The sequence below is a fragment of the Sarcophilus harrisii genome, chromosome 4 (genome assembly GCF_902635505.1).
Source record: "Sarcophilus harrisii chromosome 4, mSarHar1.11, whole genome shotgun sequence".
Lineage (NCBI taxonomy): Eukaryota > Metazoa > Chordata > Mammalia > Dasyuromorphia > Dasyuridae > Sarcophilus > Sarcophilus harrisii.
Window position 1 is genome coordinate 400,769,857 of NC_045429.1, and position 26,633 is coordinate 400,796,489.

The 26,633-nt window shown below is 36.3% G+C and overlaps 2 protein-coding genes across 6 annotated transcripts in view; one reads left to right on the forward strand and one right to left on the reverse strand.

The window, feature by feature from the left end:
• Positions 1-1,844, reverse strand: part of SASS6 (SAS-6 centriolar assembly protein) — a 31,204-nt gene extending 29,360 nt beyond the window's left edge. For 2 of the 3 annotated variants that reach the window (XM_031967143.1, XM_031967142.1), the window contains exon 1: positions 1,530-1,844. In XM_031967143.1, the coding sequence (XP_031823003.1) occupies positions 1,530-1,789 (260 nt within the window). In that variant the 5' untranslated portion in view covers positions 1,790-1,844. The remainder of the gene's footprint in view (positions 1-1,529) is intronic. The other variant, XM_031967144.1, reaches the window with a different exon arrangement.
• On the forward strand, positions 1,817-26,579 carry TRMT13 (tRNA methyltransferase 13 homolog). Of its 3 annotated transcripts, none has more exons than XM_031967147.1 (12): positions 2,270-2,571; positions 3,465-3,680; positions 7,265-7,311; positions 7,408-7,474; positions 12,679-12,741; positions 15,260-15,329; positions 15,467-15,573; positions 16,490-16,657; positions 17,499-17,571; positions 19,794-19,868; positions 25,403-25,835; positions 26,221-26,579. In XM_031967147.1, the coding sequence occupies exons 2-12, from the start codon at positions 3,627-3,629 to the stop codon at positions 26,414-26,416; spliced, it is 1,353 nt and encodes a 450-aa protein (XP_031823007.1). In that variant the 5' UTR covers positions 2,270-2,571; positions 3,465-3,626; the 3' UTR covers positions 26,417-26,579. The 3 variants fall into 3 exon arrangements, with proteins under 3 accessions (XP_031823006.1, XP_031823007.1, XP_031823008.1); XM_031967148.1 differs by having other exon boundaries at positions 3,520-3,680; XM_031967146.1 differs by lacking the exons at positions 2,270-2,571; positions 3,465-3,680 and adding an exon at positions 1,817-2,037.
• The last annotated feature ends 54 nt before the right edge of the window (positions 26,580-26,633 follow it).

The following is a 26,633-nucleotide window of genomic DNA, read 5'->3' on the forward strand; positions in this document are numbered from 1 at the left end:
ACCTCCATTGAACAGATTTGAGTCCAAGAGGAAAAGTTATAGTACAGGATTACACAGTTTGTGTGAGGGGGAGATTCAAACACAGATCTTTCCTAAGGACATAACATAGGTGTGCTTTCCACTTCACCTTACTGTTCTTGAAACAGAGTCCGGCATCATTTCTGGCATTAAATCTATAACCTCCTAATACCCATGGACAAGGAGATCTTGTTGGGTAACTAATCAAAATAAGCCTGGCAAACAAACTGCAGCCTTAGCGCTTGACCGAGGCTACAGAAGATTTAAAAAACAAACTTATCTCAAAGAGTTTATGGGTGTTCTATGCAGCAGCTAAACCAGATCTAATTCCGCACCAGGCTACAGGTTTCTATACTATTGCATTCACACACACACACGCTACAGGTTTCTATACTATTGCTTGCACACACACACACACTTTTATGTCTTATCTCCTGCTTTGGAAGCCGAGGGAGCCCATCACAACTCGCGCTTCAATTATTTCTGTTAAAACTTGAACAACATAGGCCATCCTCAGCAACGAGATCAACCGAATCATTTCTAATGGAGCAGTAATGAACTGAACTAGCTATGCCCAGAAGAAGAACTCTGGGAGATGACTAAAAACCATTGCATTGAATTCCCAATCCCTATATTTATGCCTACCTGCATTTTTGATTTCCTTCGGAAGTTAATTGTACAATAATTCAGAGTCTGATTCTTTTTGTACAGCAAAATAATGTTTTGGTCATGTATACTTATTGTGTATCTAAGTTATATTTTAATATATTTAACATCTACTGGTCATCCTGCCATTTGGGGAGGGGTGGGGGGTAAGAGGTGAAAAATTGGAACAAGAGGTTTGGCAATTGTTAATGCTGTAAAGTTACCCATGTATATATCCTGTAAATAAAAGGCTATTAAATAAAAATAAAAAAAATAAAAAAAAAAAAACTTGAACAACAGCCACAGGAAAGAGCAACCGAAGGAGGCGGTAGATGGCATTAAAAAACAAACAAAACCACCTTGAGGAACTGCTGCTTTTACCGGCCTCCAACCGAATAGCCCACAAGCTATCCTTACTCTAGGAAGGCGGAGCGGGAAGAGCGCAGGAGCTGGGTTCTAATTCTGCCTCCGCTACCTCCCACAAAACCCAGGGCCAGAACTCTCCCCCTCCCCCCCCCAGACGGAGAACCGAGTCCGCCTCCCTCAGCTAGGGGCTGAGAGGTTCGCATGATAAAACCGCTTCGTCAGCTCTAAAGCGCTTTTAAAACGATTTGGTCGCCTTTGGTTATTATTACTATTTTTCTTTTCTTTTTTTTTTCTTCTTCATTAATCCTTAGATTGGACACCGGATCAGCCCCTCAAAGCCCTCCCGCCTGCTCACTTTCACGTCTCGCGGAGAAGAGGGTCCCCACACGGAGCCCTTTCTCCCCGCCCCGGAGCGCTTCCTCCCGGCCGCCATCTTGCGCCCTATGCGCCGGCGCCCAACGGCCTCCGGCCCCGGAGAAGGAGAAGGAACGTTCCCTCACCTCTCCTCGCAGTCCTTGCACTTCACCAGCAGCGGGACCAGCTGCCCGAACAGAACCTGACTCATGGTGGCCCGCAGCAAGGCCGCAGGACAGTCCGGCCCGGCCTGGCCCAGCCCGCGTCGCCGCGCCGCCGGAGCCGCAAGCTCTCTGCGCACTGTTTGAGTTTGGCGCTGGGCTCCCGCGGAGGGAGGCGGGGAAGAAGGAGGAGGAGGAGGAGGAGGAGAAAACGACGGCTGCTTTTGACCCTGATGAGGCACCATAGCCCACTTCCGGCTGGGGCGGGGCTGGGTGCTTCCGGCGCTACGCTTGCGCGGCCTCCTCTTTGCCACCCCGGTCGCTTCGGGAAGTGCGGAAGATGGCTACCTCGCCGCGGCCGCCGGCGGCCGCCAAGCTTCCCATCGAGGGCAGATGCATCTACTTTGTGGAAAGGAAGAATCGCTTCTGCCGGATGGTGCCGGCGGCGGGGAGACGGTTCTGCGGCGAGCACGCTTCCGGAGCGGGCGCGGAAGTAGGGATACCCTGCCCGACCCAGCGAGGCCGAGCTGCTTCTCGCAATATAATCAGTATCGCTCACACAGCGCCTACCATGTACCGGGCACTGCGCTAAGCGCTTTCCTCCTTGACACGCTCTCTCTCCTGCTCCGCCCCCTGATCTTCCCGGCTTCTGTTGAGTCCCACTGGAAGCCCTTCCCCACCCTCCTCCTTCCGGGCTTTCCTGGTGCTCCATTTGCATGCCCCGTTAGAATGTGAGCCTCTCCCGGGCAGGGACTTTGTGCCTCCGTATCCTCGGCGCTTCGCCCAGTTCTTGGTACATAGTAAACGCTTAAATGTCTATTGGTTGGTTCTCACGGCAATCCCAGCAAGCGGGTGCCGTAACTACCCCCGTTTTACAGTTGAGGAAACTGAGGCGCATAGGTGAATGGCTTGCTTACGGTCACACAGTTGGTGAGGCTCTGAAGTTTCAGGCCCAGCTCTCTATCCATGAATACCGGGGGAGACGATAACGTTTTACTTGGAACTTTTATAAAGAGAATAATGAAAGGTAATCTCGGCGGGGGTGGTCCTTAGAGCTGAAAACTTGTAAGTTGGAATTACTGCTATTATGTTCCAACTTACTTGGATACTTACAGTATCCAAACATACTGATGTTTAACAAGGTAATGTCAAAGCACTGAGCAAGAAGAAAGAATTTTACCGGAGCCAACTTTAAGATACAATGTAACTGAAGGTATTTTTTAATACTCAAAGACCTCGGGTAGAAAGTGGAATTTGAGCTGAATCTTGAAGAAAGTCGGGGAAACTAAGATAGTGGTAAAGGAAGGACAGCATTCAGGGTTTGGGGAATCTGATGCAAAAGCCCATCCTGGAGGTGGAAGGCTCATGCTTCCAATAGACCATGATGCATAGATGGTGTGGGAAAAGAGTAACATGTGGAAAAACTGGAGTTGTTATTAGAAGCCAGGTTATGAAGAGCGTTAAAAACAGGAGGTTATATTTGATTTTAGAAGCAGTGATTCCACAAAGGAAGACAAAACTGATGGGATAGATGAGCGCTAAATCTCAAGATCCCATCTCTACTACTGTCTGTTTCCTTATCTGCAAAACAGGGATAATACCTCTGTTACCTCACAGGGCCATGATGAGGTGAAATTGAAATAATGTATTTAAGATAGCCTCCTCCCCCTTGGGGCTCTCCAGAGCTTGATCACTAATTCTGTGTGGAGACATCTGATGCTCCAATGACTTAGCTTCACAACCTCCCAGAAAGTTGGCTATCCATTCTGGACCACTTGACACAGACCAGTGAGTGAACAAAGATTAGGAAAATGTGAGGGAAGAGAAGTTTTAATGGGGAAAAATCTGGCTCTAAAATACCGAAGGTAAAGAAATTTTGTATCTAAGGAAAGATTTTGTTTTTCAACTATCAAAATCCAGCTGAATACCTCAGAGCAACAGCCCTCCTACTATCTGGTTTTTCCTATATGGATAGGGAGATCAAATTCTGTGTCTCATTTAAGAGACTTATCAGTGTTCCAGGCTTGATTCAATCAGCTTCATGTCATCAATAAAACTGGAATATTTGGAGGACCTTATTAAATGTCTGGAAACCCTCTGCGACTTGGAGTCTGCTGGATTTCTTCCATAACAGAGGTGAATACCTTCAGCAAGCACACATCTCTGTTTAATACCTTCCTTGGTATTAATCATTACAGTCCTTACAAAAGTTACTCTTTTGTTACAGTTTTCAGAATATCTCACATGATTGTGACATATAAATGGGAGAAAATCTTAAATGACAGCTCATAAGGCAACATTTTACTCTTCTACATAATTTTTTTTTAATATTCAAATAATAAGCACAGTAGAGGCTGATATTATCTATTTGTTTCATTCAATGTTGTGACTGTAAAGATGTGTTCTAGTGTGGAATATTACTTAAGAAGGTCTGGTCTGTCTGTTCCATTCTAATACTCTCCACAAGGATACCTTTGATAAGTATATAGATTTTTTTTCTTAAGAATTTTGAATAGATGGATAAATAAAAAGTTGGTAGTTCTTGATATTCACCATGTCACCTTTTTGTTCTCACATCCTTTGTTTCCATTTTTGTTTCATAAAACTTGTGAGTTCTTTGAGAGCAGAAACTATCTTTTGCCTTTTTTTGTATTCCTAGTGCTAAGCAAAGTGCCTGACATAGTAGATACTTAATAAATGTTTATTAACTTATTAGTCTCAGTTTCCTTAAAACTGTATATCCTCTTATTACATTCCTCCTTTGTATATTGTTGGTCTAGTTCACTAGCCTTTTTCCTCATCATGCTATTCCTTCTAGATTTAAGTGTCTCTACCAGGCTAGTCATTTAACTGGGCTTCCTGGGCTTGTTTCTCTTCAATTCAACTTACAGTGACCAGGACCAAGTCTGTCATCTCATAAAGCTCTTATTTTGTCTTGACTCAATAGGCTAGTTCCCTCCTGAATATAATTCTTTCTGGATCAGTATCTCCACTGACAAATATAATGTCTCTGAGAAATAGGAGATGTAGGTGGAGAGAAAAATGCCTTTTCTTCCAGAAGCTAAGAACAGTTCTATTGAGCTCTTCTATAGTGTCTGTCTTCTCCACTTCCAGTCCTTCCCCACTTTTGTTTTTACTGGATCCCCAGAGCAATTTTTCTAACCAACAAATGACTCCCTTCTCTTTAATTCCACCAAACTTGATTGTGAAACAGTCTTTTAAAGAAAGCACAAAATACGTATACTAATTTACATTTTAATTAAGACCTTAGCTTTTTATTATCTTTGTTAACAACCTCTTACTCCTAATAACTTAATAAGCTTGAATGACAAATCAATTGATCAGGAATCTCCTGATAAACTCCCATATACATACATTAACTTTACCTTAATTTAAGTTCTTTTAAAAAATCAGCATTTTGACTGACTATAGTATACAAGGATCTGGCCTAAATTGGGGGTGGACAGGCAAAAATGAAATAGTTTTTGACCAAAAGGTGCTTTCATTCTACTGTACAGGTAAAACAAGCAGATAGGTAAATATATAAAGTAATTTGTGAAGGGACAATTTTAATCACTATGGGCCTACAGAAAGGCTCCACAGATGAATTAGTACCTGCTCAGAATGTTAGAGAAAGGCAGTTCAGAGATGTTCATTCCAGGGAAGGAAGAGATGGTTTATGCAAACACAGGGAAGCTGGAAGCTCAGTTACCAGATTTGTGGAGAAATGAAGATAGCAATTTGATTAGAAAGGCGTGAGAAAGGAAATAATAGGATTGAAAGCTAGAAGGTTAATTTTTAACTATGTGAAGGTCTCTAAATGATGGCATGAGTTTTTATGTTTTTCTTGAGGCAATAAGGAGTTAATGGTTTTGAGCAAGGGAATGTTATCATTAGACCTGTCATTAAAATTTTTTTTGGTTAACTATATGGAGGGCAACTAGATGGTAAAGTGAATAGAATACAGGTCCTGGAGTTGGGAAGACTTATTTTTTGAGTTCAAATAAGTCTTAGCCAGTGGATTTGTGACCCTGGACAAGTTCACTTAAGCCCTATTTGCATCATCAATTTCCTCATCTGTAAAATTTCATCTGTGAAATGAAACCATCAAACCTATATCACTTGCAAGAAAATCCCAAAAGTGGGATCATGAAGAGGCAGACACAACTGAAAATGACTGAACAATAACCTGGAGGATGAATTGAGGAGGATCAAGGATAGAAGTAGAGAGTTCAGTTAAGATAATAGTTCAGAAAAATGAGAGCTTCTACAGATGGAAGGGAGATGTAAGTGGGGAGGAGAGAATGCAAGAGATTCTAGAGGTAGAATCAACAAAATAGCCATTAATTGGGTTTTGGGTAGTAGTAAGATAAGAGCAAAGTAAAGATGATTTTACTATCATAAACCTGGGTAAGTAGGAGAAAATGGACCTCTGAAGGAAGGAAAGGTATAGGGGGAGAAGTTTTACATTCCATTTTAGAAAGGTTGATTGAAGTGCCATGCCATTTCCTGGTAGAGATTTTTGTAAGGGCAGTTAGTGATATAGCACTGGTTCAGGAAAATAGATTTGAAAGTCATCTGCATGATGATGTTAACATCCCTGGGACAGTGATGAGATCACTAAGATAGTATATGGGGAGGAAAAGGGAGCTCAGAAAATTAGCATTGTGGGAATTACACATTGAGAGGGCAAGAACTAAATAACTAGACAGAGGAGGAGGAGGGGTTGAACAAATTGAGAAAAGTATAAAGTCTAGCAAGAAATATCCAAGTGAAGGGAGGTGATGAATAATATTAAATGCTACAGAGAAGAGTTTAAAGAGAATAATTCCTGAGAAAGGGCAATTAGATTTATCAATTAAAAGTGATTTTTTTGTGGTTTTGGAGAAAACAGTTTCAATAGGATGAAGAAATTGTAAGCCTAAGTAAAGGTTAAAATATGAGTGGGTAGTGAGAAAGTAGAGATGATAATTGGAGGTAAATCATACTAGTTGAGTAGTGGAAAGTAATATCTTAGAAGAATTTTAGGCTCGTGTGAAGGTTTTTTATTTTTTTTATAAAGATGAGTGAGATCTGGGCATAGTTGTAGACAGAAAAAGGTTCAACCACAAAGGATGGGGACAATTTCTCGAAAAGTTACCAGAAGAGATGAGAGGAAGTGGGGCAGGATCATCTCTATCATACCAAAGATGGTACTGAAACCAAAAAGAAGAGGAGAGGTAAAAAAGATCTAGAGATGTTTTAAAATGTAACATAGGAGGGGCAGGTAGATGGCTCAGTGGATAGAGAACTGGCTCTCAAGTCAGGAGAATCCAGTTCAAACCCAGTCTCAAAACACCTAAAGTTCTTAACTGTGTGACTCTGGGCACATTTAACGCCAATTGCCTCGGGGGGAGAAAGAAATATAACAAGAAATACAAGAACTTGTTTTTGGATGACCTTGACTTTTTCAATAAATTGGGAAGTAAGGCAATCTGCTAGATGATAGGATATTATATACCAAGAAGATGAAGGATTCAAAAGTGGAGAACAATGTTGAGTTGAAAATTTAGACAAGACTATGAAGGTAGGAAAGAGAAACCAAAGCAGGGATGATAGATTGCAAAAAGCAAAGATAGACTTGCTAGAGGGAGTAGTTGGGGTAGAAAAGAGAAAAAATTGAAAGGATATTATGATCAAAGACGCATAAGTTTATAATAAATGCATTCTTTTTAACCTAGGAAGAAAATAACAGGAAAAGAATATTCTGTCCCCTAGATCCAAAACAGTAAGTATGAGCTAAATAAGCTTAAAAGAATTTTGAATATTTTAAATACAGCTCTTACATATTTGAATTTGAAAATAATTACCTTCTTAAATTTAGCACAGTATATGAAGATCAGCTTGAAAAACATTTGAAAAAATGTAACTCGAGAGAGAAACCAAAACCTGTAAGTATCCTTATCAGTTAAAAAAAAGAAAAAGCTTTAAAATGTATTAAAGCTCACATTTATATATCATTTTCAGGTTTACAAATGATTTTTTTTTTTTCACAAAAATCTTGTGAGACATAGATTGTTTTAAAGAAAAAAGATATAAAGATATTAAAGCAGAATAAGCCTTATACAGATTGCTTTTTGGTAATGTTCCATTTTTATGTTTTGTGTGTGATTTAATTTTGTGAAGCTACTTATAACTACTTCAGAGAAGGGAATTTTTATGGAAATAAAAGTTTTCAAATACTTGACTTGTGATTTTAATTAGAAGTAACACTGGTAGTTAAAATTACCATTCAGTGGTTTGCACCATTGTCTGAACAGGTGAATATAAGACATTTATAATTAAGATATAGCACAAATGCAATCTGGTTCACACCTTGTAGCAGTTCTGCTACTAAGAAGATAATTCATATTTATACAATGTTTAAATATCACAGACTGCTTTCCTCATATCATTTAAAGGAAGTAATCATAAATTTTTTTTGCCATTGTAGAGATGAAACAATGAGAGGCTAAGTCACCTTGTTTCCTTTGGTCACAGTTGTCAGAACTGAGATTAGAACCCCGATTTTCTGACTCCCAATTCAAGGCTCTCTGTACTTTAACCCACATTGTCTTATATGCATTTCTTCAGGTATAAAAGAATACACTTTTTATCTCCAAAAATGAATTGTAACTGAAAGCAAATAACTCCATCCTTTTTTTTTTTTTTTTTTTTTTTTTTTTTTATTTAATAGCCTTTAATTTACAGGATATATACATGGGTAACCTTACAGCATTAACAATTGCCAAACCTCTTGTTCCAATTTTTCACCTCTTACCCCCCACCCTCCCTAAATGGCAGGATGACCAGTAGATGTTAAATATATTAAAATAGAACTTAGATACACAATAAGTATACATGACCAAAACATTATTTTGCTGTACAAAAAGAATCAGACTCTGAATTATTGTACAATTAGCTTGTGAAGGAAATCAAAGATGCAGGTGTGCATAAATATAGGGACTGGGAATTCAATGTAATGGTTTTAGTCATCTCCCAGAGTTCTTTTTCTGGGTATAGTTAGTTCAGTTCATTACTGCTCCATTAGAAATGATTTGGTTGATCTTGTTGCTGAGGATGGCCTGATCCATCAGGACTAGTCATCATCTAGTATTGTTGTTGAAGTATATAATGATCTCCTGGTCCTGCTCATTTCACTCAGCATCAGTTCTGTAAGTCTCTCCAGGCCTTTCTGAAATCATCCTGTTGGTCATTTCTTACAGAACAGTAATATTCCATAATTTTCATATACCACAATTTATTCAGCCATTCTCCAACTGATGGACATCCATTCAGTTTCCAATTTCTAGCCACTACAAAAGGGCTGCCACAAACATTCGTGCACATACAGGTCCCTTTCCCTTCTTTATAATCTCTTTGGGATATAATCCCAGTAGTAACACTGCTGGATCAAAGGGTATGCACAGTTTGATAACTTTTTGAGCATAGAAATAACTCCATCCTAACAGAATTATCAGTAAGATTATTCAGTAGCATTGTTAGTGCTCAGCTTGATCTTAAGAGTGCAGAACTAGAGGCAAGGAAGCAGAGGAGAATTTAGACCTAATGTAAGGGGAGGTTTCCTCACAGTTAGAGATACTTAACAAGAAGATGAATAACCTGGCAGGCTAGTGAGCTCACCTTTGCGACAGTGCTTTCAGGTAAACTTGAATATCATGTGTGTTGTGTAAAAAATTCTAATGGAACAAGATGACATCTAAGGTCCCTTCAAGGTCTGAGGTTCTTTTTTCTAGCCCCTGCCATTTTGCAGTTAGTGACATCCCATTATATTAGCCAACACATTTGCTTAATGGAGACTTTTGAGCTGCATCTTCTAGAGCAACAAAAAATGTTAAAAGCAACTAAGAAGGGACAGATTACATACTGTGGGAACTAGGACTGGGACATTCAAACTATACATAAACTATGAAAAAGAAGATTAGAATATAATCTGAAGGGCAAAGGACAATGACGTATTTAAGAGTAATACTTTGCAGAGTTAGTAAGAAAAATTAACAGGATAACTTCCAAACATTCCTTTTGAGAAATTTGGAGCTGAATGATCTTTAAAAGTCAAATTCATTGGAAAACATAAACTTTAGAAAGGTATGCTTATTACTTACAAGTGTTTGGCTGGATGAATGCAGCCAGAGAAAATAAAGCACAGTAGAATTACTAGATCATAATGAAGAAATACAAACCATCCCACTTTTTACAAATAAAACATATATCCTATTGCATCTCCCCTTTTTTTCTTTTTTTTTCAGTGTTCTCATTTATAGTGTGTTATCCTAGACATGGCACTTAGCAGAAATGTTTTGCAAAGAGTTGAGACAATGGTAAGGGAAGCTGCCAAGCATATTAATGCACCAAGTATAGAACAGTTGTGATTATTGCTTAAGCCCCTTTAACTTGTGAACAATAAGACATGATACTTTGGAAAGATCAGATGTGAAAGCTAGCTATTAAAATGAATTTCATAATTTCATAGATTAAAATATACTAAAAATGAGTGATACTTAAAAAATGCTGCAGGAAGGGAGCAAAATGACTAATTAAGATTAGTCCTAAAACATCAAACCACCACTTTTATTGGAAGATAAGTGTCATCTGACTGACATCTTTTTTTCTTCAAACAAAAGCCATCTTCAAAAGTGAGGCAAGCGTAATCCACAGTAAAAAGAAAGGGTAGCCCAAGACTTGAGAAAGACATGTATAATTTTGGGGAGAAGGGAAGAGGATGGTATCTGCAAAATATAGACCTGTAAGCTGGTATTTTTCCCTGGAATTTATTTTCTAGAAGTTATTAAATGGTTGGTTTCTAAGCATTTATAGAAATAGACCTGGGGTCATTAAAAATCAGCATAGCTTCATTAGAAAAATAGATTATGCAGACTAACCTCATTTCCCTTTTTAATAGGGTAGACTTCCCTTTTTGGTAGATTCAGAGCATACATTGGGCATAATAGACTTCAGTGAAGTATTTGACAGAATACCGTACTCTCTGATAAGATGGAGAAATATGGTTTAGATGATACTACAGATATGTAGCTTTTTAACTGGTTGATTGAATATCATTAAAAGGTCAATGTTAACTTGGGAGAGAACTCTTTTAATGGAATATTTCAGGAATCTGTTTTCGACCTGTTAATCATTTTTATCATTGACTTGACAAGGAATAAATAGCATACTTGTCAAATTTGCATATATAATAATGCAAAGATGGATAACTAACATGTTAAATAACAGAATGTAGATTTTAAGAAGACTTCAAGATAGATCCAAGATTAGAATCAATTTAGGTAGAACTTGACAGAGAAAATTATAAAATTCTACACTTGGATTCAGAAATCAAATTTATAAAAACAGCAGTAAGGAGATGTGGCTAGACAATGTTTTCTATTACAAAATTGGGATTTCAGAATATCTGTTTTTGACATTTTGGCAGTATGATATGACCATTAAAAAAAAAAAAAGAATGTACTTTTAATCTGCATTAAATAAGGCATGCCATCGATTGCAAAAGAAGTTTCACATTTCTCTTCCATGGTAAAGCCAACGCTAGAATTATATTATTCAAGTTTTCGGGTGCATAAACTGGAAATTGAACAGAATAGTGAGAAGCCTGGAAAACACAATCAGCTGAAGAAATATGAGATGTTTAACCTTGAAAGAAGTGAGATTTAATGATCATCTTCAGATATTTGAAGAATTGTCATGTAGAAAAGAAGTATTAAAATAGAAAAGAAGTATTATACTTATTTTGCTTGGTGCCAGTGGCCAAAACTAAGAGCATTCAGTAAAAATTACAAAAAGGTTTAGACTTCAAATTAGGAAAAACCTTCCAGAATTAAAGGAGTCCAAAAGTAGAACAGGTTACTTTAGGGAATGGAAATTCCTTCCATGGTAGAAATTGAAGCAGAGACTGAATGAATCTCCCCTCCTCCCTGAAGAGTCCCAGAACCAATTGCAAGATGCTAGTTATCACCATGCAAAGCACCTAACTACCCACTTTGCTTTTTCACTCACCCCATTCAGCCCTATTGTCTCATCTAGGTTTCTATGTGGAGAAAACACTTGCTAGCACCAGGGACTCCTCTTTCCCTTCCCTGCCTTAGCCTATGCTACTTTACTTGGATGAGATGGGGACTAGTAGTTCCTTTCCTCTTGATAAGGTGGAAGATCAAGATTTACCATCTGCCTTTCTATATCTCCAAGCTCACTCTATTCCTCACTCTCTTTTGAATCTACTTATATTATTTACTCCCTTACTGCCTTTCCTCATACACTCTTGGGGTTTCTGGGCCTTTTATCCTACAACTTAACTTTTTTTGTATGTAGTATTATCTCTCCCCAATGAAAGTATGAACTCCTTGAAAGAAGGGACGATCTTATTTTTTTTTTTTCTATTTTTATCCCCCACTGCTTAAAATATAGTGAAACACTTCTATAAACTTCTATTCATCATTTTCTACAAGCAGCCATGCTCTTAATAAGTGCCGAACTGTTATTATTTTTTGGTAAAACTGTCTACTGTTAGTTGTCCACAGCAGTACTGGCATTTATAAGCACCTGCTATACATCAGCCACTGTGCTAAGTAGTAGGGATACAAAGAAAGGCAAGAGAAAGTTCTTGCCCTCAAAGAGTTTACAATCTAATGGAGAAAGAAGTAAATAAACATTCACTTCAGTAAATCACTATGTGCAAAACACTATTCTCAATACAGGAACTTAAATAAAATATAAATTTGAGTCAAATTTTACTTGAATCAATTTAGTTCTTAAGGGACCACTCAGGCTAATGAGAAAATATGACCCAGATAATATCATCATCATCATCCTCATAATAATAATAATTAGCATTTACACAGGGCTTTAAGGTTGGCAAAATGATAGACTTATTTATATTTCTTTAAAATCTGATTTGATCTATTAAAAAAGTTGGATAGCTGACAGGGTTTTTTTTTGTTTGTTTGTTTTTGTCACAATAGTACATGAAACCATCTGCTAAGGGATTCATTCTTTATTGGTGGAATGAGTGTCCACACTGATAAAAGTACAGATCTTTTATATATATTTAATATTATCATATCAACTTATTGTTTTTCTTAAGGACTATTTTATTCAAGATATTAATGCAGGACTAACAGATGAAACAGAAATTCTTGATGAAGTGGTAAGTGCATTGGTTCATAGTTTAATTAAAAAGAAATATTAAGACAGTCAATATATGAATGTGTTATTGTAAAATTAGTTTCTAAGTTGATTAATTGTTAATTTTTCATTTTTTTATTGAAGCATTGTAAATGTGAGCAAATTTCTCAGACCAGCCACCCCTCCTCCCCACACCATCCTTTTTAATTTGTAATTAAAAAGTCAGTTAAATGTCTTTTAAGTGTACTAAGCATTGAGGCTACAAAGAAAGGCAAAAAACATGATATTCTAATGGGGGAGACAACATTAAAATAACTGTATATATAAGATAAATACAGCTTAACATGACAGTAAGAAGGTGCCGGGTGGGATTTGAAGTGCTCAGGGAAACCTGTAGGTAAAGATGAGGAGAAAGACCTTTCCAGGCAGAGAGGAAACCAGTGGGGAGACTAGGAGATGGAGGATATGAAGAGTAGCAAGAAATCTAGTGTAATTGGATCCTAGAGTTCTTGGCAGGGAACAAGGTAGTCAGGCACCAATTTGTAAAGTGGCTTATTTGTCAAACTGAATTTTATACTTGATCCTGGAAGAAATTGGAAGCCACTGTTGGGTAAGGAGTGAGGGGGTGAAAAGTAACATAGAATACTTCAAGAAAATCATCCTATTCATAGCAGTGAACTTGGGTCCCTATCCCCTCTTGAGGCTAAGTCCTACACCCTCCGCCCTTCTGAAACCTGAATCTGTGGAAAATATATTGGAGTTTTAGAAGGTTCTGATTCAGATTCTGAATGCCACTTACTACCTGTGATTCCACAGGTAAGGCATTTCATCTCTCTGGGACTCAGTTTTTCTGTTTTAAAATGAATAAGCCATACATGGGGAAAGATTTAGCAAGAAGGGATTACAAAGTTTAGAGGGTTTTCTGCTAATAATGGGAGTTTTCTAGAATTTCAGTAGTTTAGCAAGAATTCCAGCAAAAAAAGGACATTAGGAGGCAACATATGTTCCTATGTATGGTTCATTTTAAAGTTGAATATTCATAAAACTGCTTGTACAGAGAAGTTTTTAAAAAGAAATATTTTCAAGCCACTTTTCAATTGATAGATGGTCAAAGGATATGAACAGACAATTTTCAGATGATGAAATTGAAACTATTTCCACTCATATGAAAGAGTGTTCCAAATCACTATTGATCAGAGAAATGCAAATTAAGACAACTCTGAAATACCACTACACACCTGTCAGATTGGCTAAGATGACAGGAAAAAATAATGATGAATGTTGGAAGGGATGCGGGAAAACTGGGATACTGATGCATTGTTGGTGGAGTTGTGAACGAATCCAACCATTCTGGAGAGCAATCTAGAATTATGCCCAAAAAGTTACCAAACTGGGCATACTCTTTGATCCAGCAATGCTACTACTGGGCTTATATCCCAAAGAGATACTAAAGAAGGGAAATGGACCTGTATGTGCCAAAATGTTTATGGCAGCCCTTTTTGTGGTGGCTAGAAACTGGAAAATGAATAGATGCCCATCAGTTGAAGAATGGTTGGGTAAATTGTGGTATATGAATGTTATGGAATATTATTGTTCTGTAAGAAATGACCAGCAGGATGAAGACAGAGAAACTTGGAAAGACTTACAAGAACTGATGCTGAGTAAAATGAACAGTCAGGAGATCATTATACATTTCAACAACAATATTGTATGAGAACATATTCTGATGGACGTGGATATCTTCAACAAAGAGAAGATCTAATTTAGTTTCAATTGATCAATGAAGGACAGAATCAGCTACACCCAGAGAAGAAACACTGGGAAATGAGTGTGAATTGTTTGCATTTTTGTTCTTCTTCTTATGTGAAGATCGGGCATTTTAAAATCAGCACGAGACAGGAATTCAGGTTAGGGGAAAATCGTCAGTCTTTATTCTCAGTGAAGAAAGATCGGAGGTGGAAGAGAATCGGCGATAGCAATGTGTGCAGCTGAGTCAAGAAGCTAGCTCGACCAGCAGCCACACAACCAGCAGCTCTGAGTCTCGAACCCAGGCCCAATCTCTCCCAGCTTCTCTTCCTGTCTCTCTCTCTGCCTCCACCCACCAAAATCGTCATTTCCTATACAACACATCAGGACTTGCAGGGAGAGTGGGCAGGGACCATTCTTTATCCAATCATGTATATTAATAGAGTATAGCCCAATTACTAGTTAGCCTCACGTACTTGGGACCTCAGTACATCAACTCAAGCCTCAGCCCATTACATTCTCAGGTTATTTTTACCTTCTAAATCCAATTCTTCCTGTGCAACAAGAGAACTGTTTAGTTCTGCACACATATATTGTATCTAGTTTATAGTATAACATATTTAACATGCTTAAGACTGCCTACCATCTAGGGGAGGGGATGGAGAGAGGGAAAGGAAAAGTCAGAACAGAAGTGAGTACAAGGGATAATGTAAAAAATTACCCATGCATATGTATTGTCAATAAAAAGTTATCAAAAAAAAATTTATTTGCTGTTGTTTGGGTTTTATATACAGGTCCCAGTTTCTTCGCTATCTAAAGAGCAATTGGAAAACTTAATTAAGAAATTGAGAAAAGCCAGTGAAGGTAAGTCTGATTAAAACTGGGCAGATGATTGGATGTTATATTGTTGATAGCCTGTTTCATTAGATGACAGTAGAATTAGATCCTTAAGTTTTCATTTTTCAACTTAGTTAATCCTTGCACTTATATTTTTGACACAGGTTTGAATTGTACACTTAAAGATCAAATAATGTCACATCCTGCATTGCATGATGTCCTAAATGATCCCAAAAATGGTGATTCTGCATTCAAGCACTTGAAACAGCAGGTATGGACTACACCATAATATCCGTATTTACTGAAAATTGCTTTCTGTTCCATACATACAGTTAATTCACAGAAATACTTTTTCTATTCAATAAGTAAGAATATCTCTTCTAAATTTGTCCTTTAAAGTATGTTGTAGAAATGACCCTGGGTTCTTAACTGGAAGTGCCTACTAAGTTACAAGGACTTTAGCTCAATGTTGGATTGTGTGTGTTTTCTCCAGTGTTCAGGTTTAGTAAATTCAGTAAGACCGATCATTGGATTGACCACAGAGTAGTAATATTTTAATCACAGCAAATTTGTTTTGGCTGGCAAAATTTGGTTTCCCTCTCTTGCCCAGGTTGGACATTGAGCAGCCATTCCTGATCCTGATCTCACTAATAATTGCTATATTTGACCTGATCCCTTTTCAGTCTGAACAAGTTTGTTCCTCCCTCTACCTTCCTTTCCTATCTTACCCTTATAACCTGTGGGGCTTACCACACTCAGCTGAGATATTCTGTTAATATAGCTCAGAGCTCCTAAGTTCAAGCACACTGCCAGTCTCACCCTTTCCCAGTAGCAGAGATTACAGGCCTGGGTCACCATACCCAGCTCTATTGCTATTCAGTCATTTTTCAATTATGTCCAATTCTTCATGACCCCATTGTTAATCTGTTGCATAAAAACAACTTGCCTATAGTCCCATCAAGTATGTTCTGAAGGCTCTTTGTACTCAGCGGGGTTTTATATAAACAAACACAAATGCTAGTCACAAAAATAAATGAATATAAAATTAAAATTATTAATGTGAATATACTGACCTTTCTTACTTAGTTGAATATATAAAATTACATTATCATGTTTCTACACTGGACCAAATATGTTTTTTGTTTTTTTGTTTTTTTTTTTATGAAATAATCTTAAAAAGTTTACAGGCTTCAATTTTAGGTAACATTGAAAGATTAAATTTACTGGGACCAAGAAGATGCTTTGTTGAGTTTGGAGCTGGAAGGGGAAAATTGTCTCATTGGGTTGATATTGCCTTACAAGAAGCTGAAAAGGTCTACTTTCTGCTAGTAGAAAGAGTGACTACAAGATTCAAGGTAAGTTAAAATATTGTTATGTCAACTTCTTGTTTTGGATTTGTCTGTAGAAAATTGCAATCTCTTAGAAGTGAAATATTAAAAAGATACATAAAATCTATTCATTTTTGAAGTACTAGACCTTACAGTTACAAACATAAAAATAGAATTGTCCCTGGCTTCAAGGAGCTTACAGTCTCCTTGGATTAAAGAGTAGGTGGAGAAGGTTGGCTACAACATATAGAAGAAAAGTATAAATAAGTACTAAGAATCTATAGAGGTAGCTAGGTGGTGCAGTGGATATAACCAACCCTGAAGTCAGGAGGACCTGAGTTCAAATCTGGTCTCAGATACCTAATACCTCATTGTGTGACCCCGGGCAAGTCACTTAACTCAGATTGCCTCAGCAAAAAAAAAAAAAAAGAATATATAAAGTATTTCCAAGAGCAAGAGGGTCCAAATAACTCTGGAGGGCCTCCTATGGGAGATAGCACCTGAGCAGGGCTTTGAAAGAAGGATCATCAATGTTCTTTGGTGTGTGGGAGTGGGAGGAAGAAGAATCTTAAATTTTTTTCTATCTCTAATGATTATCATTGACTTAAATTGCCTTGACACAGCTTACAACCATTGCTCCAAGTTTTTAAGAGTATTTAGAATTTTCACAATATTAGCCATGAAGGCAACCTTTAATTTGTATTCTTGTTTTGTAGTTTCAAGGCTTTACAGTAATGAAAACCTAGGTAAAAGTTTGTTTTGCTTCATATTCTATATGAAAACCAAAAAACATTACTAATATTTCAGAAAATCTTATGAAGTATTTTAAATAAAAATTTATTGTAATAATGGTATTTTATTTGTGTAGGTAGATGGTAAACACAAAAACGGAAACTCTGTATTTGAAAGGCTTCAAATTGATATTCAACATTTATGTTTGAGTAAGTTGCATAATTTTCAATTAAATGGTAATAAATTTATATGTTTCTAAACTCTGCTGGTTATTTAGAAATCTCCTCCAGTATTACAGGGGAAACTCAGTAGTAAAAATATTTAATCCTTTACATTGTAGACCTTAATAACATAATAGAAAGAAAAAGAAGGTCATGGTAGAGGTAGAATTCTATTTCAGGTATGAATCAGACAAGCTAGACATAGATACCCTATGCATTTTTTAGATTTTGTTATTGACAGTTTTTCACCATAAATTCAGTGTAGCAAAAAACATACCACTCTGTTATCAGAAGACATCCCAGCTCTAGCAAATAGAGCACAGGTCTTTTAGAGTAGAGACCTGGATTCAAATCTTGCCTGAGATATTACACCTTTGCAATCATGGCCTAGTTACTTAACCTCTCGAAATCTCATACAAAGACAAATGCATCAGTCTTTACAGTCTACTAAGAGGAAGCAATATGAATCCAAGTCAGCCAAGGCCCAGCATGTATATCACCTGGTAGGCAAGCTGGCCCTCGATTGTGAATAGTTAAGCGCCATGATGAAAATTTGCATTCTGTCCTTCAGGCTACAGGCACCACTGGCACTTAGCAAAGGTGAGATGGCCAGACCTATTCTGTAGAACTATCAGTTCATCAGCTATTCAGAAGAAGAATTGGAGAGAGCAATAACTGGTGAATTATTAGGTCACCAATAAATGTTGGAATAGTCCAGTTGGAAAGTAATGAGGGTCTCTCTAGGATGGTAGCCATATAGTAAGAGAGAGGTGCAAGATAGATTAGAAGATAGATTAGAAGGTGACATGGCATATTGATATTGGATAAACTTCCTGACCCTCAGTTTTCTCACATGTAAAATGAGGGTATTCAACCAAGTAACCTTGGAGGTCCCTCCAACTCTATGAAACCATGATCTGATGACAAGACAAGACTTGATATATGTTTGGAAGGTGATAGAAAATGAAGAGGCACAGATGACTGCAATTGCAAACTTGGTTGATTAGAAAGACAATATGATCTACAAGGGAAATAAGAAGGCATAGTGAGCAGTGAGTTTCAGGGGGAAAATAATATTCCATTTTGGACATGTTGACCTTGAGGTGCCAGTGGGATATCCAACAAAAATGTCATAATGTAAGCTTGGGGCTGAAGAAAAATGAGGGCAATTAAATGAGGGGATTGGAACATCTCACGTTCCATCCAATATTGACATCTGAGATCTAAATCCTAAATGCTGCCTCTTCCAAGAATGACCCATTTGGTAACTTTACATTATGTTTTGTTAAGCATCTAATACACTTAACAGGTAATATCATGTATTATAGTTGTCTGCCTTTGCCCCTTATGACCTTATGAGATGCTAAATTCCACAGAGGGAGAGATTGGGTCTCAGACCTCACTTTCCAGCCTAGTGCTCTGCTCATGGTCAGTAAATTTTTCTTTTTAATTGAATTGGTTCATTATTTTTATTATAATATGTCAATCATGACTCTAGGACAATGAGCAAATAAAAATTGCATTTAGCAATTTGCATAGCACCTTGTGATTAGCAAAATACTTGATGTGCTTAATTCATTTGATCATTTAAATCAAAACATGGAAGCAGTCAGGAAACAATCAGAGGCAGTGTAGTGTCATGAAAAGAGTGCTTAACTTGGGATTGGAGACCAAGGTTATGATATTGATTATCAAGATTATGATACTGTCTGATGACTTATTTTGCCAGGCTATGAATGACTCCTCTTCGGGTATTAGAGAGGAATTTTTTTGTTCAATTTTGGTTTAAATTAGAAAGTCATTCGGATCCCATACAACTTTGAAATTCTGTGATTCTGTGTAAAATATAACGAGTTTAACTTAAACTGAGCCCCATTCAAATCTTTATAAAAGTTAAGATATATTGGCTAGAAATCAGACACTATATTTGAATCATAACAACTTTTAATATAAAGTATTCCTGAGCTTTTAAACTTATCTTTCTTACTATTAATAAAATAATTCTTATTTTTTATAAGGGATCACCTCACAAAGACTCTATGAGATACTATGTATAGTTTTATCCTCATTTACAGATTCTAAAATTTTGCAATTCTTTGATTCATTAGATTTCTCTCTCTTTCTCTGAAGAGAAATAATACTTTTTTTCCTTTCATAAGAGATGTACAATCTTAATGTTTCTCAGTTTTCCCATCCTTTTTTTTTTCCAGGCAAAATACCTGTGCTAATAAAAGAAAAGTTACCTGTGGTTGGAATTGGAAAACATTTATGTGGTGTGGCAACAGGTATGAAATATAAAAGCATAAAAATGTGCAGATTAACAGACTTTCTAGTCTTTAATATATCTTGTAATTAAATATCATCTTCAAGTGTATTCTATTTACTTGTATCCTTGATCCCATCTTTGTACATGAGATCATAGATTTAGAGCTGAAAAGCCTAAAGAGGCCATGTAATCTAATGCCGTCACTTCACAGATGAAGAAACAGACCCAGGCAGCCTAAGGGACTCTCTAGTAATAGAGGTAGTAAGTATCCCTTCTCTAGGACCTTTTATCATCTCTTCTCTCATACAGTGTAAATCTCTAATATTCCTCTGCACTCGTGTAAATTAGTCTGTTTGCTTTCGATTTCTTCCCTCTTCTATTTATCCTTCACAGAACTGCAAAAAATAATCTTCCCTAAAGTACACATCTGATGACTGCTGCTCCTCTGTTCAAGAATCTGTAATAGATCCTGATTACATGTAGGCTAAATTACAGAGTCCTCAACCTCTGCACAGCATGACTCTTTAAATTGTGAGTTTTACATCTGCTACATTAGCCCCATGCTTGGAATGTACTCTCTCCTCGCTTCTTCTTAGAATCTGTCACCTGATCCAGCATTCTTCTCAGGCACTACCTCCTATAGGAGACCTTTCTTAGTCCCCCTAGCTTTTTGTCTCCATCCTCAAATTGCCTTGTATTTTCTGCTTTGTTTATATATTGTATCCCCTGAGAGAATATAAACTTCTTTGAGGGTAAGGACCATTTTTCATTTTTTCATTTTGTACTTTATATTTTATGCATAGAGATACTTAACAAATGTTGTTTGAATCAAATTGAATTTTCAAATCTCCCCAGTCCTTTAAAAAACCAAACAAAATCTATCTTTCACCCATTCCAGCTCCTGTCTCCTTGCTTCTCTTCCTGGCCAGATTTCTTTTAGAAGTAGAAAGACACTAGATGGTCCTACTTCCTTAAAGCCAATTTCTCTTTTATAATCTGCTTTTTATCTCTAATATTTTTCTGGAACTATTTTTTCAAAAGGCACCATTAGCCTTTTGAAAATGGCCTTTTTTCCCCAAATTTTCATCCTCATTGACCTCTTTGAACATAGTAAGACTTTTGACCACCCTCTCTGTGCTTCTGGATGCTTTCCTTTTGTTTGGCTTCAGACACATTTCCTTCTCCTGGTTGTTATTATGTCATTGTTTTCTTCCCAATCCCTTACGGTAGGTTTGTCCTAAGGTTTTGTCTATCACCCCTTTCTTTTCTCTGTATCTTCTTCTTGGGCAATCTCATTCACTTAGCACAATTTCAACTTTTATATCTAAATAAATGCTACAGACTTCTCTAGCTTATATCCCTTTTTCTGAACTCCAGATTTGACTATGCAGCTGCTTTTAACATGTCCCCACCAAACTTCCTGCTTACATATCCAGAATCCTATTTACTTATTTTCTTAGGTTCAAAATCTTAGTGATATCTTTGACTCTTGTCTTCCCCATCATATTCAAATGGATTTCCAAGTCATATTAATACTATTTCCACAATCTCTCTCTTTCACACCCTCCTCTCATCCTAGCTACCTGGGTTATTGAAATCCTCTTAAAAGGTTTTCCAGACTATATGATATTCCAGCAATTAATTCTAGTAATGATAGATTCTTTCTTCAAAGAAATATCTGGTTATGTCACTCTTCAATTCAGGGTTTTATCTTCTGAATAAAATTCAATCCCTTTGGCCTAGCATTCAAAGCCTTTCAGAATCTGCCACCACCCATCTTTTCTTTCTTTTCCTTTTTTTTTTAAACTTTTATTTAATTTCAATTAACAAGCATTTCTTCCCATCATAAATTAATACTAAGTGATATCTTGGAACCCCTTTGCTTTTTACTTTTTTTTTTTTAATTTATATTTCTTTTTTCAGGGAAGAAACTCTTGTAACAAATATATACATAATCAAAGAAATACATTCCACATTAACCATATCTCATTCATCTTGTGTCCACCAGGAGATGGTAGCATTTTATCATTGGTCTTCTGAAATCATGGTTGGTTGCTGCATTGATTAGTGTTCTTTATTCTTTCAAAGTTATCTTAACAAGGTTGTTGTTATATACATTGTTCTCTTGATTCTGTTCAGTTTAAATTAGTTTTCATTATTTCTTTCAATGCAAATAATATTCCATTACATTGTTATTCTTCAGTCATTTTTCAATCATGTCCAACTCTTTGTGACCCTATTTGGGGTTTTCTTGGCAACGATACTGGAATAATTTGCCACTTTCTTTTCTAGTTCATTTTACAGAAGCAAATGACACAAACAGGGGAAAGTGACTTGCTCAGGTCAAATGGTTAGTATGAGTATGAAGCCTAATTTGAATTCAAGAATAACTCTAAGCTTAGCACTCTATCTCTATTACAATCATATACCATAATTTCTTTATCCAATCTCTGATTAATGGGTGCCCCCTTATTTTCAGGTTTTTTGCTCCTACAATAAAAAAGCTGTTGTATTTTTGTACATATGGATCCTTATTTTCTTTCTTAATCTCTTTGAAGGATAGACCTATTAGTGAAATATCAATGAGCAAGCAAAATCTAGTGAATTTTTGGTAACAGTTCCAAACTGCTTTTCAGAATGGTTGTATCTTTACTAACAGTGTTTTAATGTGTCTTTTTCTCCCCCACCCCTTGCCAACATTTTTCATTTTCCTTTTTTGTAACATTTGCCAATTAGAGGTATGTGAAGTAGAACCTCAGGGTTGCTTTAATTTGCATTTCTTTAATTTTTAGTTAAGTAGAGCATTTTTCATATGCTGTTGATAGTTTGCATTTCTCCCTTTGAAAATGACTTATTCATATTCTTTGATGAGTTGTCATTTGGGAAACAGTGAATGAATCTGTTCCTTATATAGCTCAGGAAAAGTGAGATTTTCCCTTTATCAGAGAAACTTGCTACAAATAATTTTTCTTAATTAACTGTTTGTCTTATGATTTTAGCTACATTAGTTTCACTTGTTGTTTTCTTTATAGCATTTTGATCTTGAACTCTTGCCCTCTCCATAGATTCAAAAAATAATTTCTTCCTTGATCCTTACTATCCCCTTGCCATTCCAAGCTCTATATGTTAGTGTCTTCCTTGTGCTCTGTGCTCTGGAAAAAATGAACTTATCATCATGTTCTATATATTCCATGTACTCTGCTATTCGTATGCCTTTGCTCATATATCCTGTACCTAAAATACTTTTCTTAGAAACCCTTCATCTCCCTTCAGACTTCATCTTTATTCCACCATACATAGAATTTCTAGTTAATCTTTTAAAAACCGTCTCAAATGTTACCTTCTCCAGAAAGTCTCCCAGTTTCTCTCAATGAGGAATGATTCTTCTTCCTCAGGATCACATAACATTTTCCTTTCATCCTTTTATGCTATTACCAAATATGATTCTGCATTATATAAAAGACCATATTCCCTTTTAAACTAAATTTCTTGGTGGCAGAGGTTGCCTTATCTAGATTTTATCTGACTAGTTCCTGGGTCTGCATATTGTAAATATTTAAACATTTTTAAACTTTTGTTTAATTTTCAGAAAAATCAAAAATATTAATAAGATCTATTACTATTTAAAGTAGCCTTAGCCTTGTAAAGTAGTAAAATATATAGTTTTTTTGTTTTTCAAAAAAAATTTTGCTTATAGCAAGCTACTTTAAATATTAATTTACTGCATAAGTGTGTATAAAATAATGTTTTTATCAATCTTTTTTTTTTTCCTCGAGACAATTGGGGTTAAGTGACTTGCTCAGGGTCACACAGCTAAGAGGTATTAAAAGTCTGAGACCAAATTTGAACTCAGGTCCTCCTGACTTAAGAGCTGGTGCTGTATCCGCTGCGCCACCTAGCTGCCCTATTTTTATCAATCTTAAAAGAATTAAAAGAACCACTCTGTTTATATCAAAGTGTTATCGAGAGGGGCGGGGCAGGGAGAGGGAAAGAGAGAGAGAGAGAAGGAGAGGGAGAGGGAGAAAAAAAAATTGGTCAGAGAGAATTGTCACAGCTACTGCTATTCATTTAGAACAAGCAGAAAAACTGTTTGGAATAGGGTATTTTTGTTTTGTCTTCAACTAATTCCTTTGAGATTCTACCCCCCACCACTTTCCTAGCAATCTTATTTTCCCTTCTTGCCTTGAGCAACAATAACTAAACATCCCAGTTTGGGAAATAGAGGGGCTAACTGTGGTAGTGATAGAGATTGTGTAGACTTTCATTTCATTGCTGTGGATTTCTAGGGGTTAAATAACATTACAGTTAAGTGATTTTTTTTTTAATTCATTTTGATGTCAATATTAGTCTTATCCATTTATCTCACAGGATTGTTAGTATGTAATCTTTAACCACATAGACTAGGATATATGCTGCTTTTTAGTTATTCATTCTATAATGTAGTTAACTTTTTCAAACCTCATTTTCCTCACTGACAAAATTAAGAGGTCGAAAGGGATGTTCTCAATAATCCCTTTCAGCTTTAAAGTTGAATTCACAAGGAGCAGGAGACCTGGATTCCAGTCCTGCTTGAGACACTTAATGGCTTTTGTAATTCGTGGCAAGTCACTTTCTATCTCAGAGTTTATTTCTTCATCTGTAAAAGGGAGGTGACAGTTCTTGCACTCCCAGAATTGTTTTAAAGAAAGTTCCCTGGGAACCTTAAAGTGTTACAGAATTGTCAGCTCTTTATTACTTAAACAGGAAGAAATCAAGTAATAAATTGAAAATTGTTGGAAAGTAGCAGAACTTTCTTATCCTTTCCCCTAGATTCTTTTGGCTATGGAGGTAGTAACCTAAGTACCTAACAACCTAAAAGGAAATTGTTCATATCACACCCCTTCCTCCTATTTATTTTGTTTTCAGTTTGATTAACTTAATCCCTGAGTTTTAGAGCTAGGTTTTTGTTTTTGTTTTTGTTTTTTAAATAAAAGCCTTTTCTTGATGTATAGTGCTTTATTTGGTATGAGGAAGGAGAAAAAAAATTAGCTGCTGAATTAAGGCTTTACCAGACAGACTATAAGTCTTAAATTTCCCTTCCTTGCAGCTAAGCCTTTAAATAGGCTCTGAAGTATATATTAAGTTGAATTGCAAATTCGAAGAAATAGCTTAAGTACTGCTTAAGTACTGCTGGGGCTTATTTGGAGAGCTTAGCTTAATTAAAGTGTTCGATTTGCGTTGGAGTGATGCAAGGTAAAGTCTTGTAGTTCTTAGTTATGAGAGTGTGATGAATAGGGGGGTTAGGAGAAGTAGTGGGGCTGAGATAATTGTAGTGTAGCTGTTGGAATTAGTGTGGTAGTTTGTATTGATAATAGACTTTATTACTGAATAAATCACTAGAAAAAATGTGAAATTGTACATGAATTGAAAGGAAAACACCAAGATTTATAGAATAAAATAAATAATCCACTCAGAGATAAAGGAAAAATATTTATTGTTTTGCTTAGTAAATGTATAAAATATTTATTTCTTAGAATATGGTTTGGGGATTATACAATATAATTATATTTGCAGACCTTGCATTGCGATGTTTAGTTGAAACCTATCCTACCAAATGCAAAGAAAGAAATGAGGAACCAGTAGCCAAGCGTATAAAGAATGATACAATGGATGCAGAAAATGACACTTTGGTAAATGAAGGAAGCAAAAAGAATGAATTAGAGCAGTGGAGCCCTGTCGCTGGCATCGTTATTGCACTCTGTTGTCATCACAAGTGTGATTGGAGGCATTATGTGGGTAAAGAATTTTTCAAGACCCTTGGACTTGGATCAGTGGAATTTAACTATTTCCAACGAATGAGTAGTTGGGCCACTTGTGGAATGCGGGAAACAATTTTGGAAACATCAAAAATTAATATCAAGAAAAGAGATGATCAGACCAATGATAATGAAGAGCATGATCATGAAGGATACAGGAAAACAGATGAAAACCCTGAAGATTTACCTGGGTAAGTATCTCATTTTCTGATACTCAACAAGAAGGAAAAATAATTGTTTTCTCAAGATGTATAACACACAGGTTATAAAATGGAATTCTTATTAGAATTTTAAAATAAATTAAAATCCATAAATCGTTGATTATGGTGTCTCAAATAAAAGGTCCCTTAAGACATGAAGACATGTGCATATAGCACAGTTCTGGGGACATAATCAATTATTTATTGTGTATTTATTAATGGTTCAAACTAAGAAATTATCATATGTAATAACAAACTATATGGTAGTTTATATCCTACTAGTCATTTGTAACAAATTATATTTATTATAAATGATTCCTTTTTAAAAAATAAACCATGTGACTAATTTTATTCTGATTTTTGTTTTTGTATCTAGGCTTCTTACTGTTGAAGAAAGGAAAAATATAGGTCGACTCTGTAAATTACTTATTGACCAAGGCCGAATCCAATATTTACAACAGAAGGGATATGATGCTTCTTTGCAGTACTATACAGATTCTCTTGTGTCTTTAGAAAATGTCCTGTTAACGGCTTTACCCAAACAGTCTTCAACACCAGACTCAACTACATGATGAAAGAGAAATTGTGAACAGTTCCCACTGGGAAAATTTTGTAACCCTTCTCTGGATATTTTAAACAGTTAAGATCATTTATACAACAATTATGGGAAAATTGTCTCCCACAAAAAGTAAGATTTCAGAGTATGGTTCTTTATATTCTTAAAAAAAAAAAAAACCAAAACATTTTAAATTACTGGTGATACATGTTTATATGTTGTAAGTTCCTCAA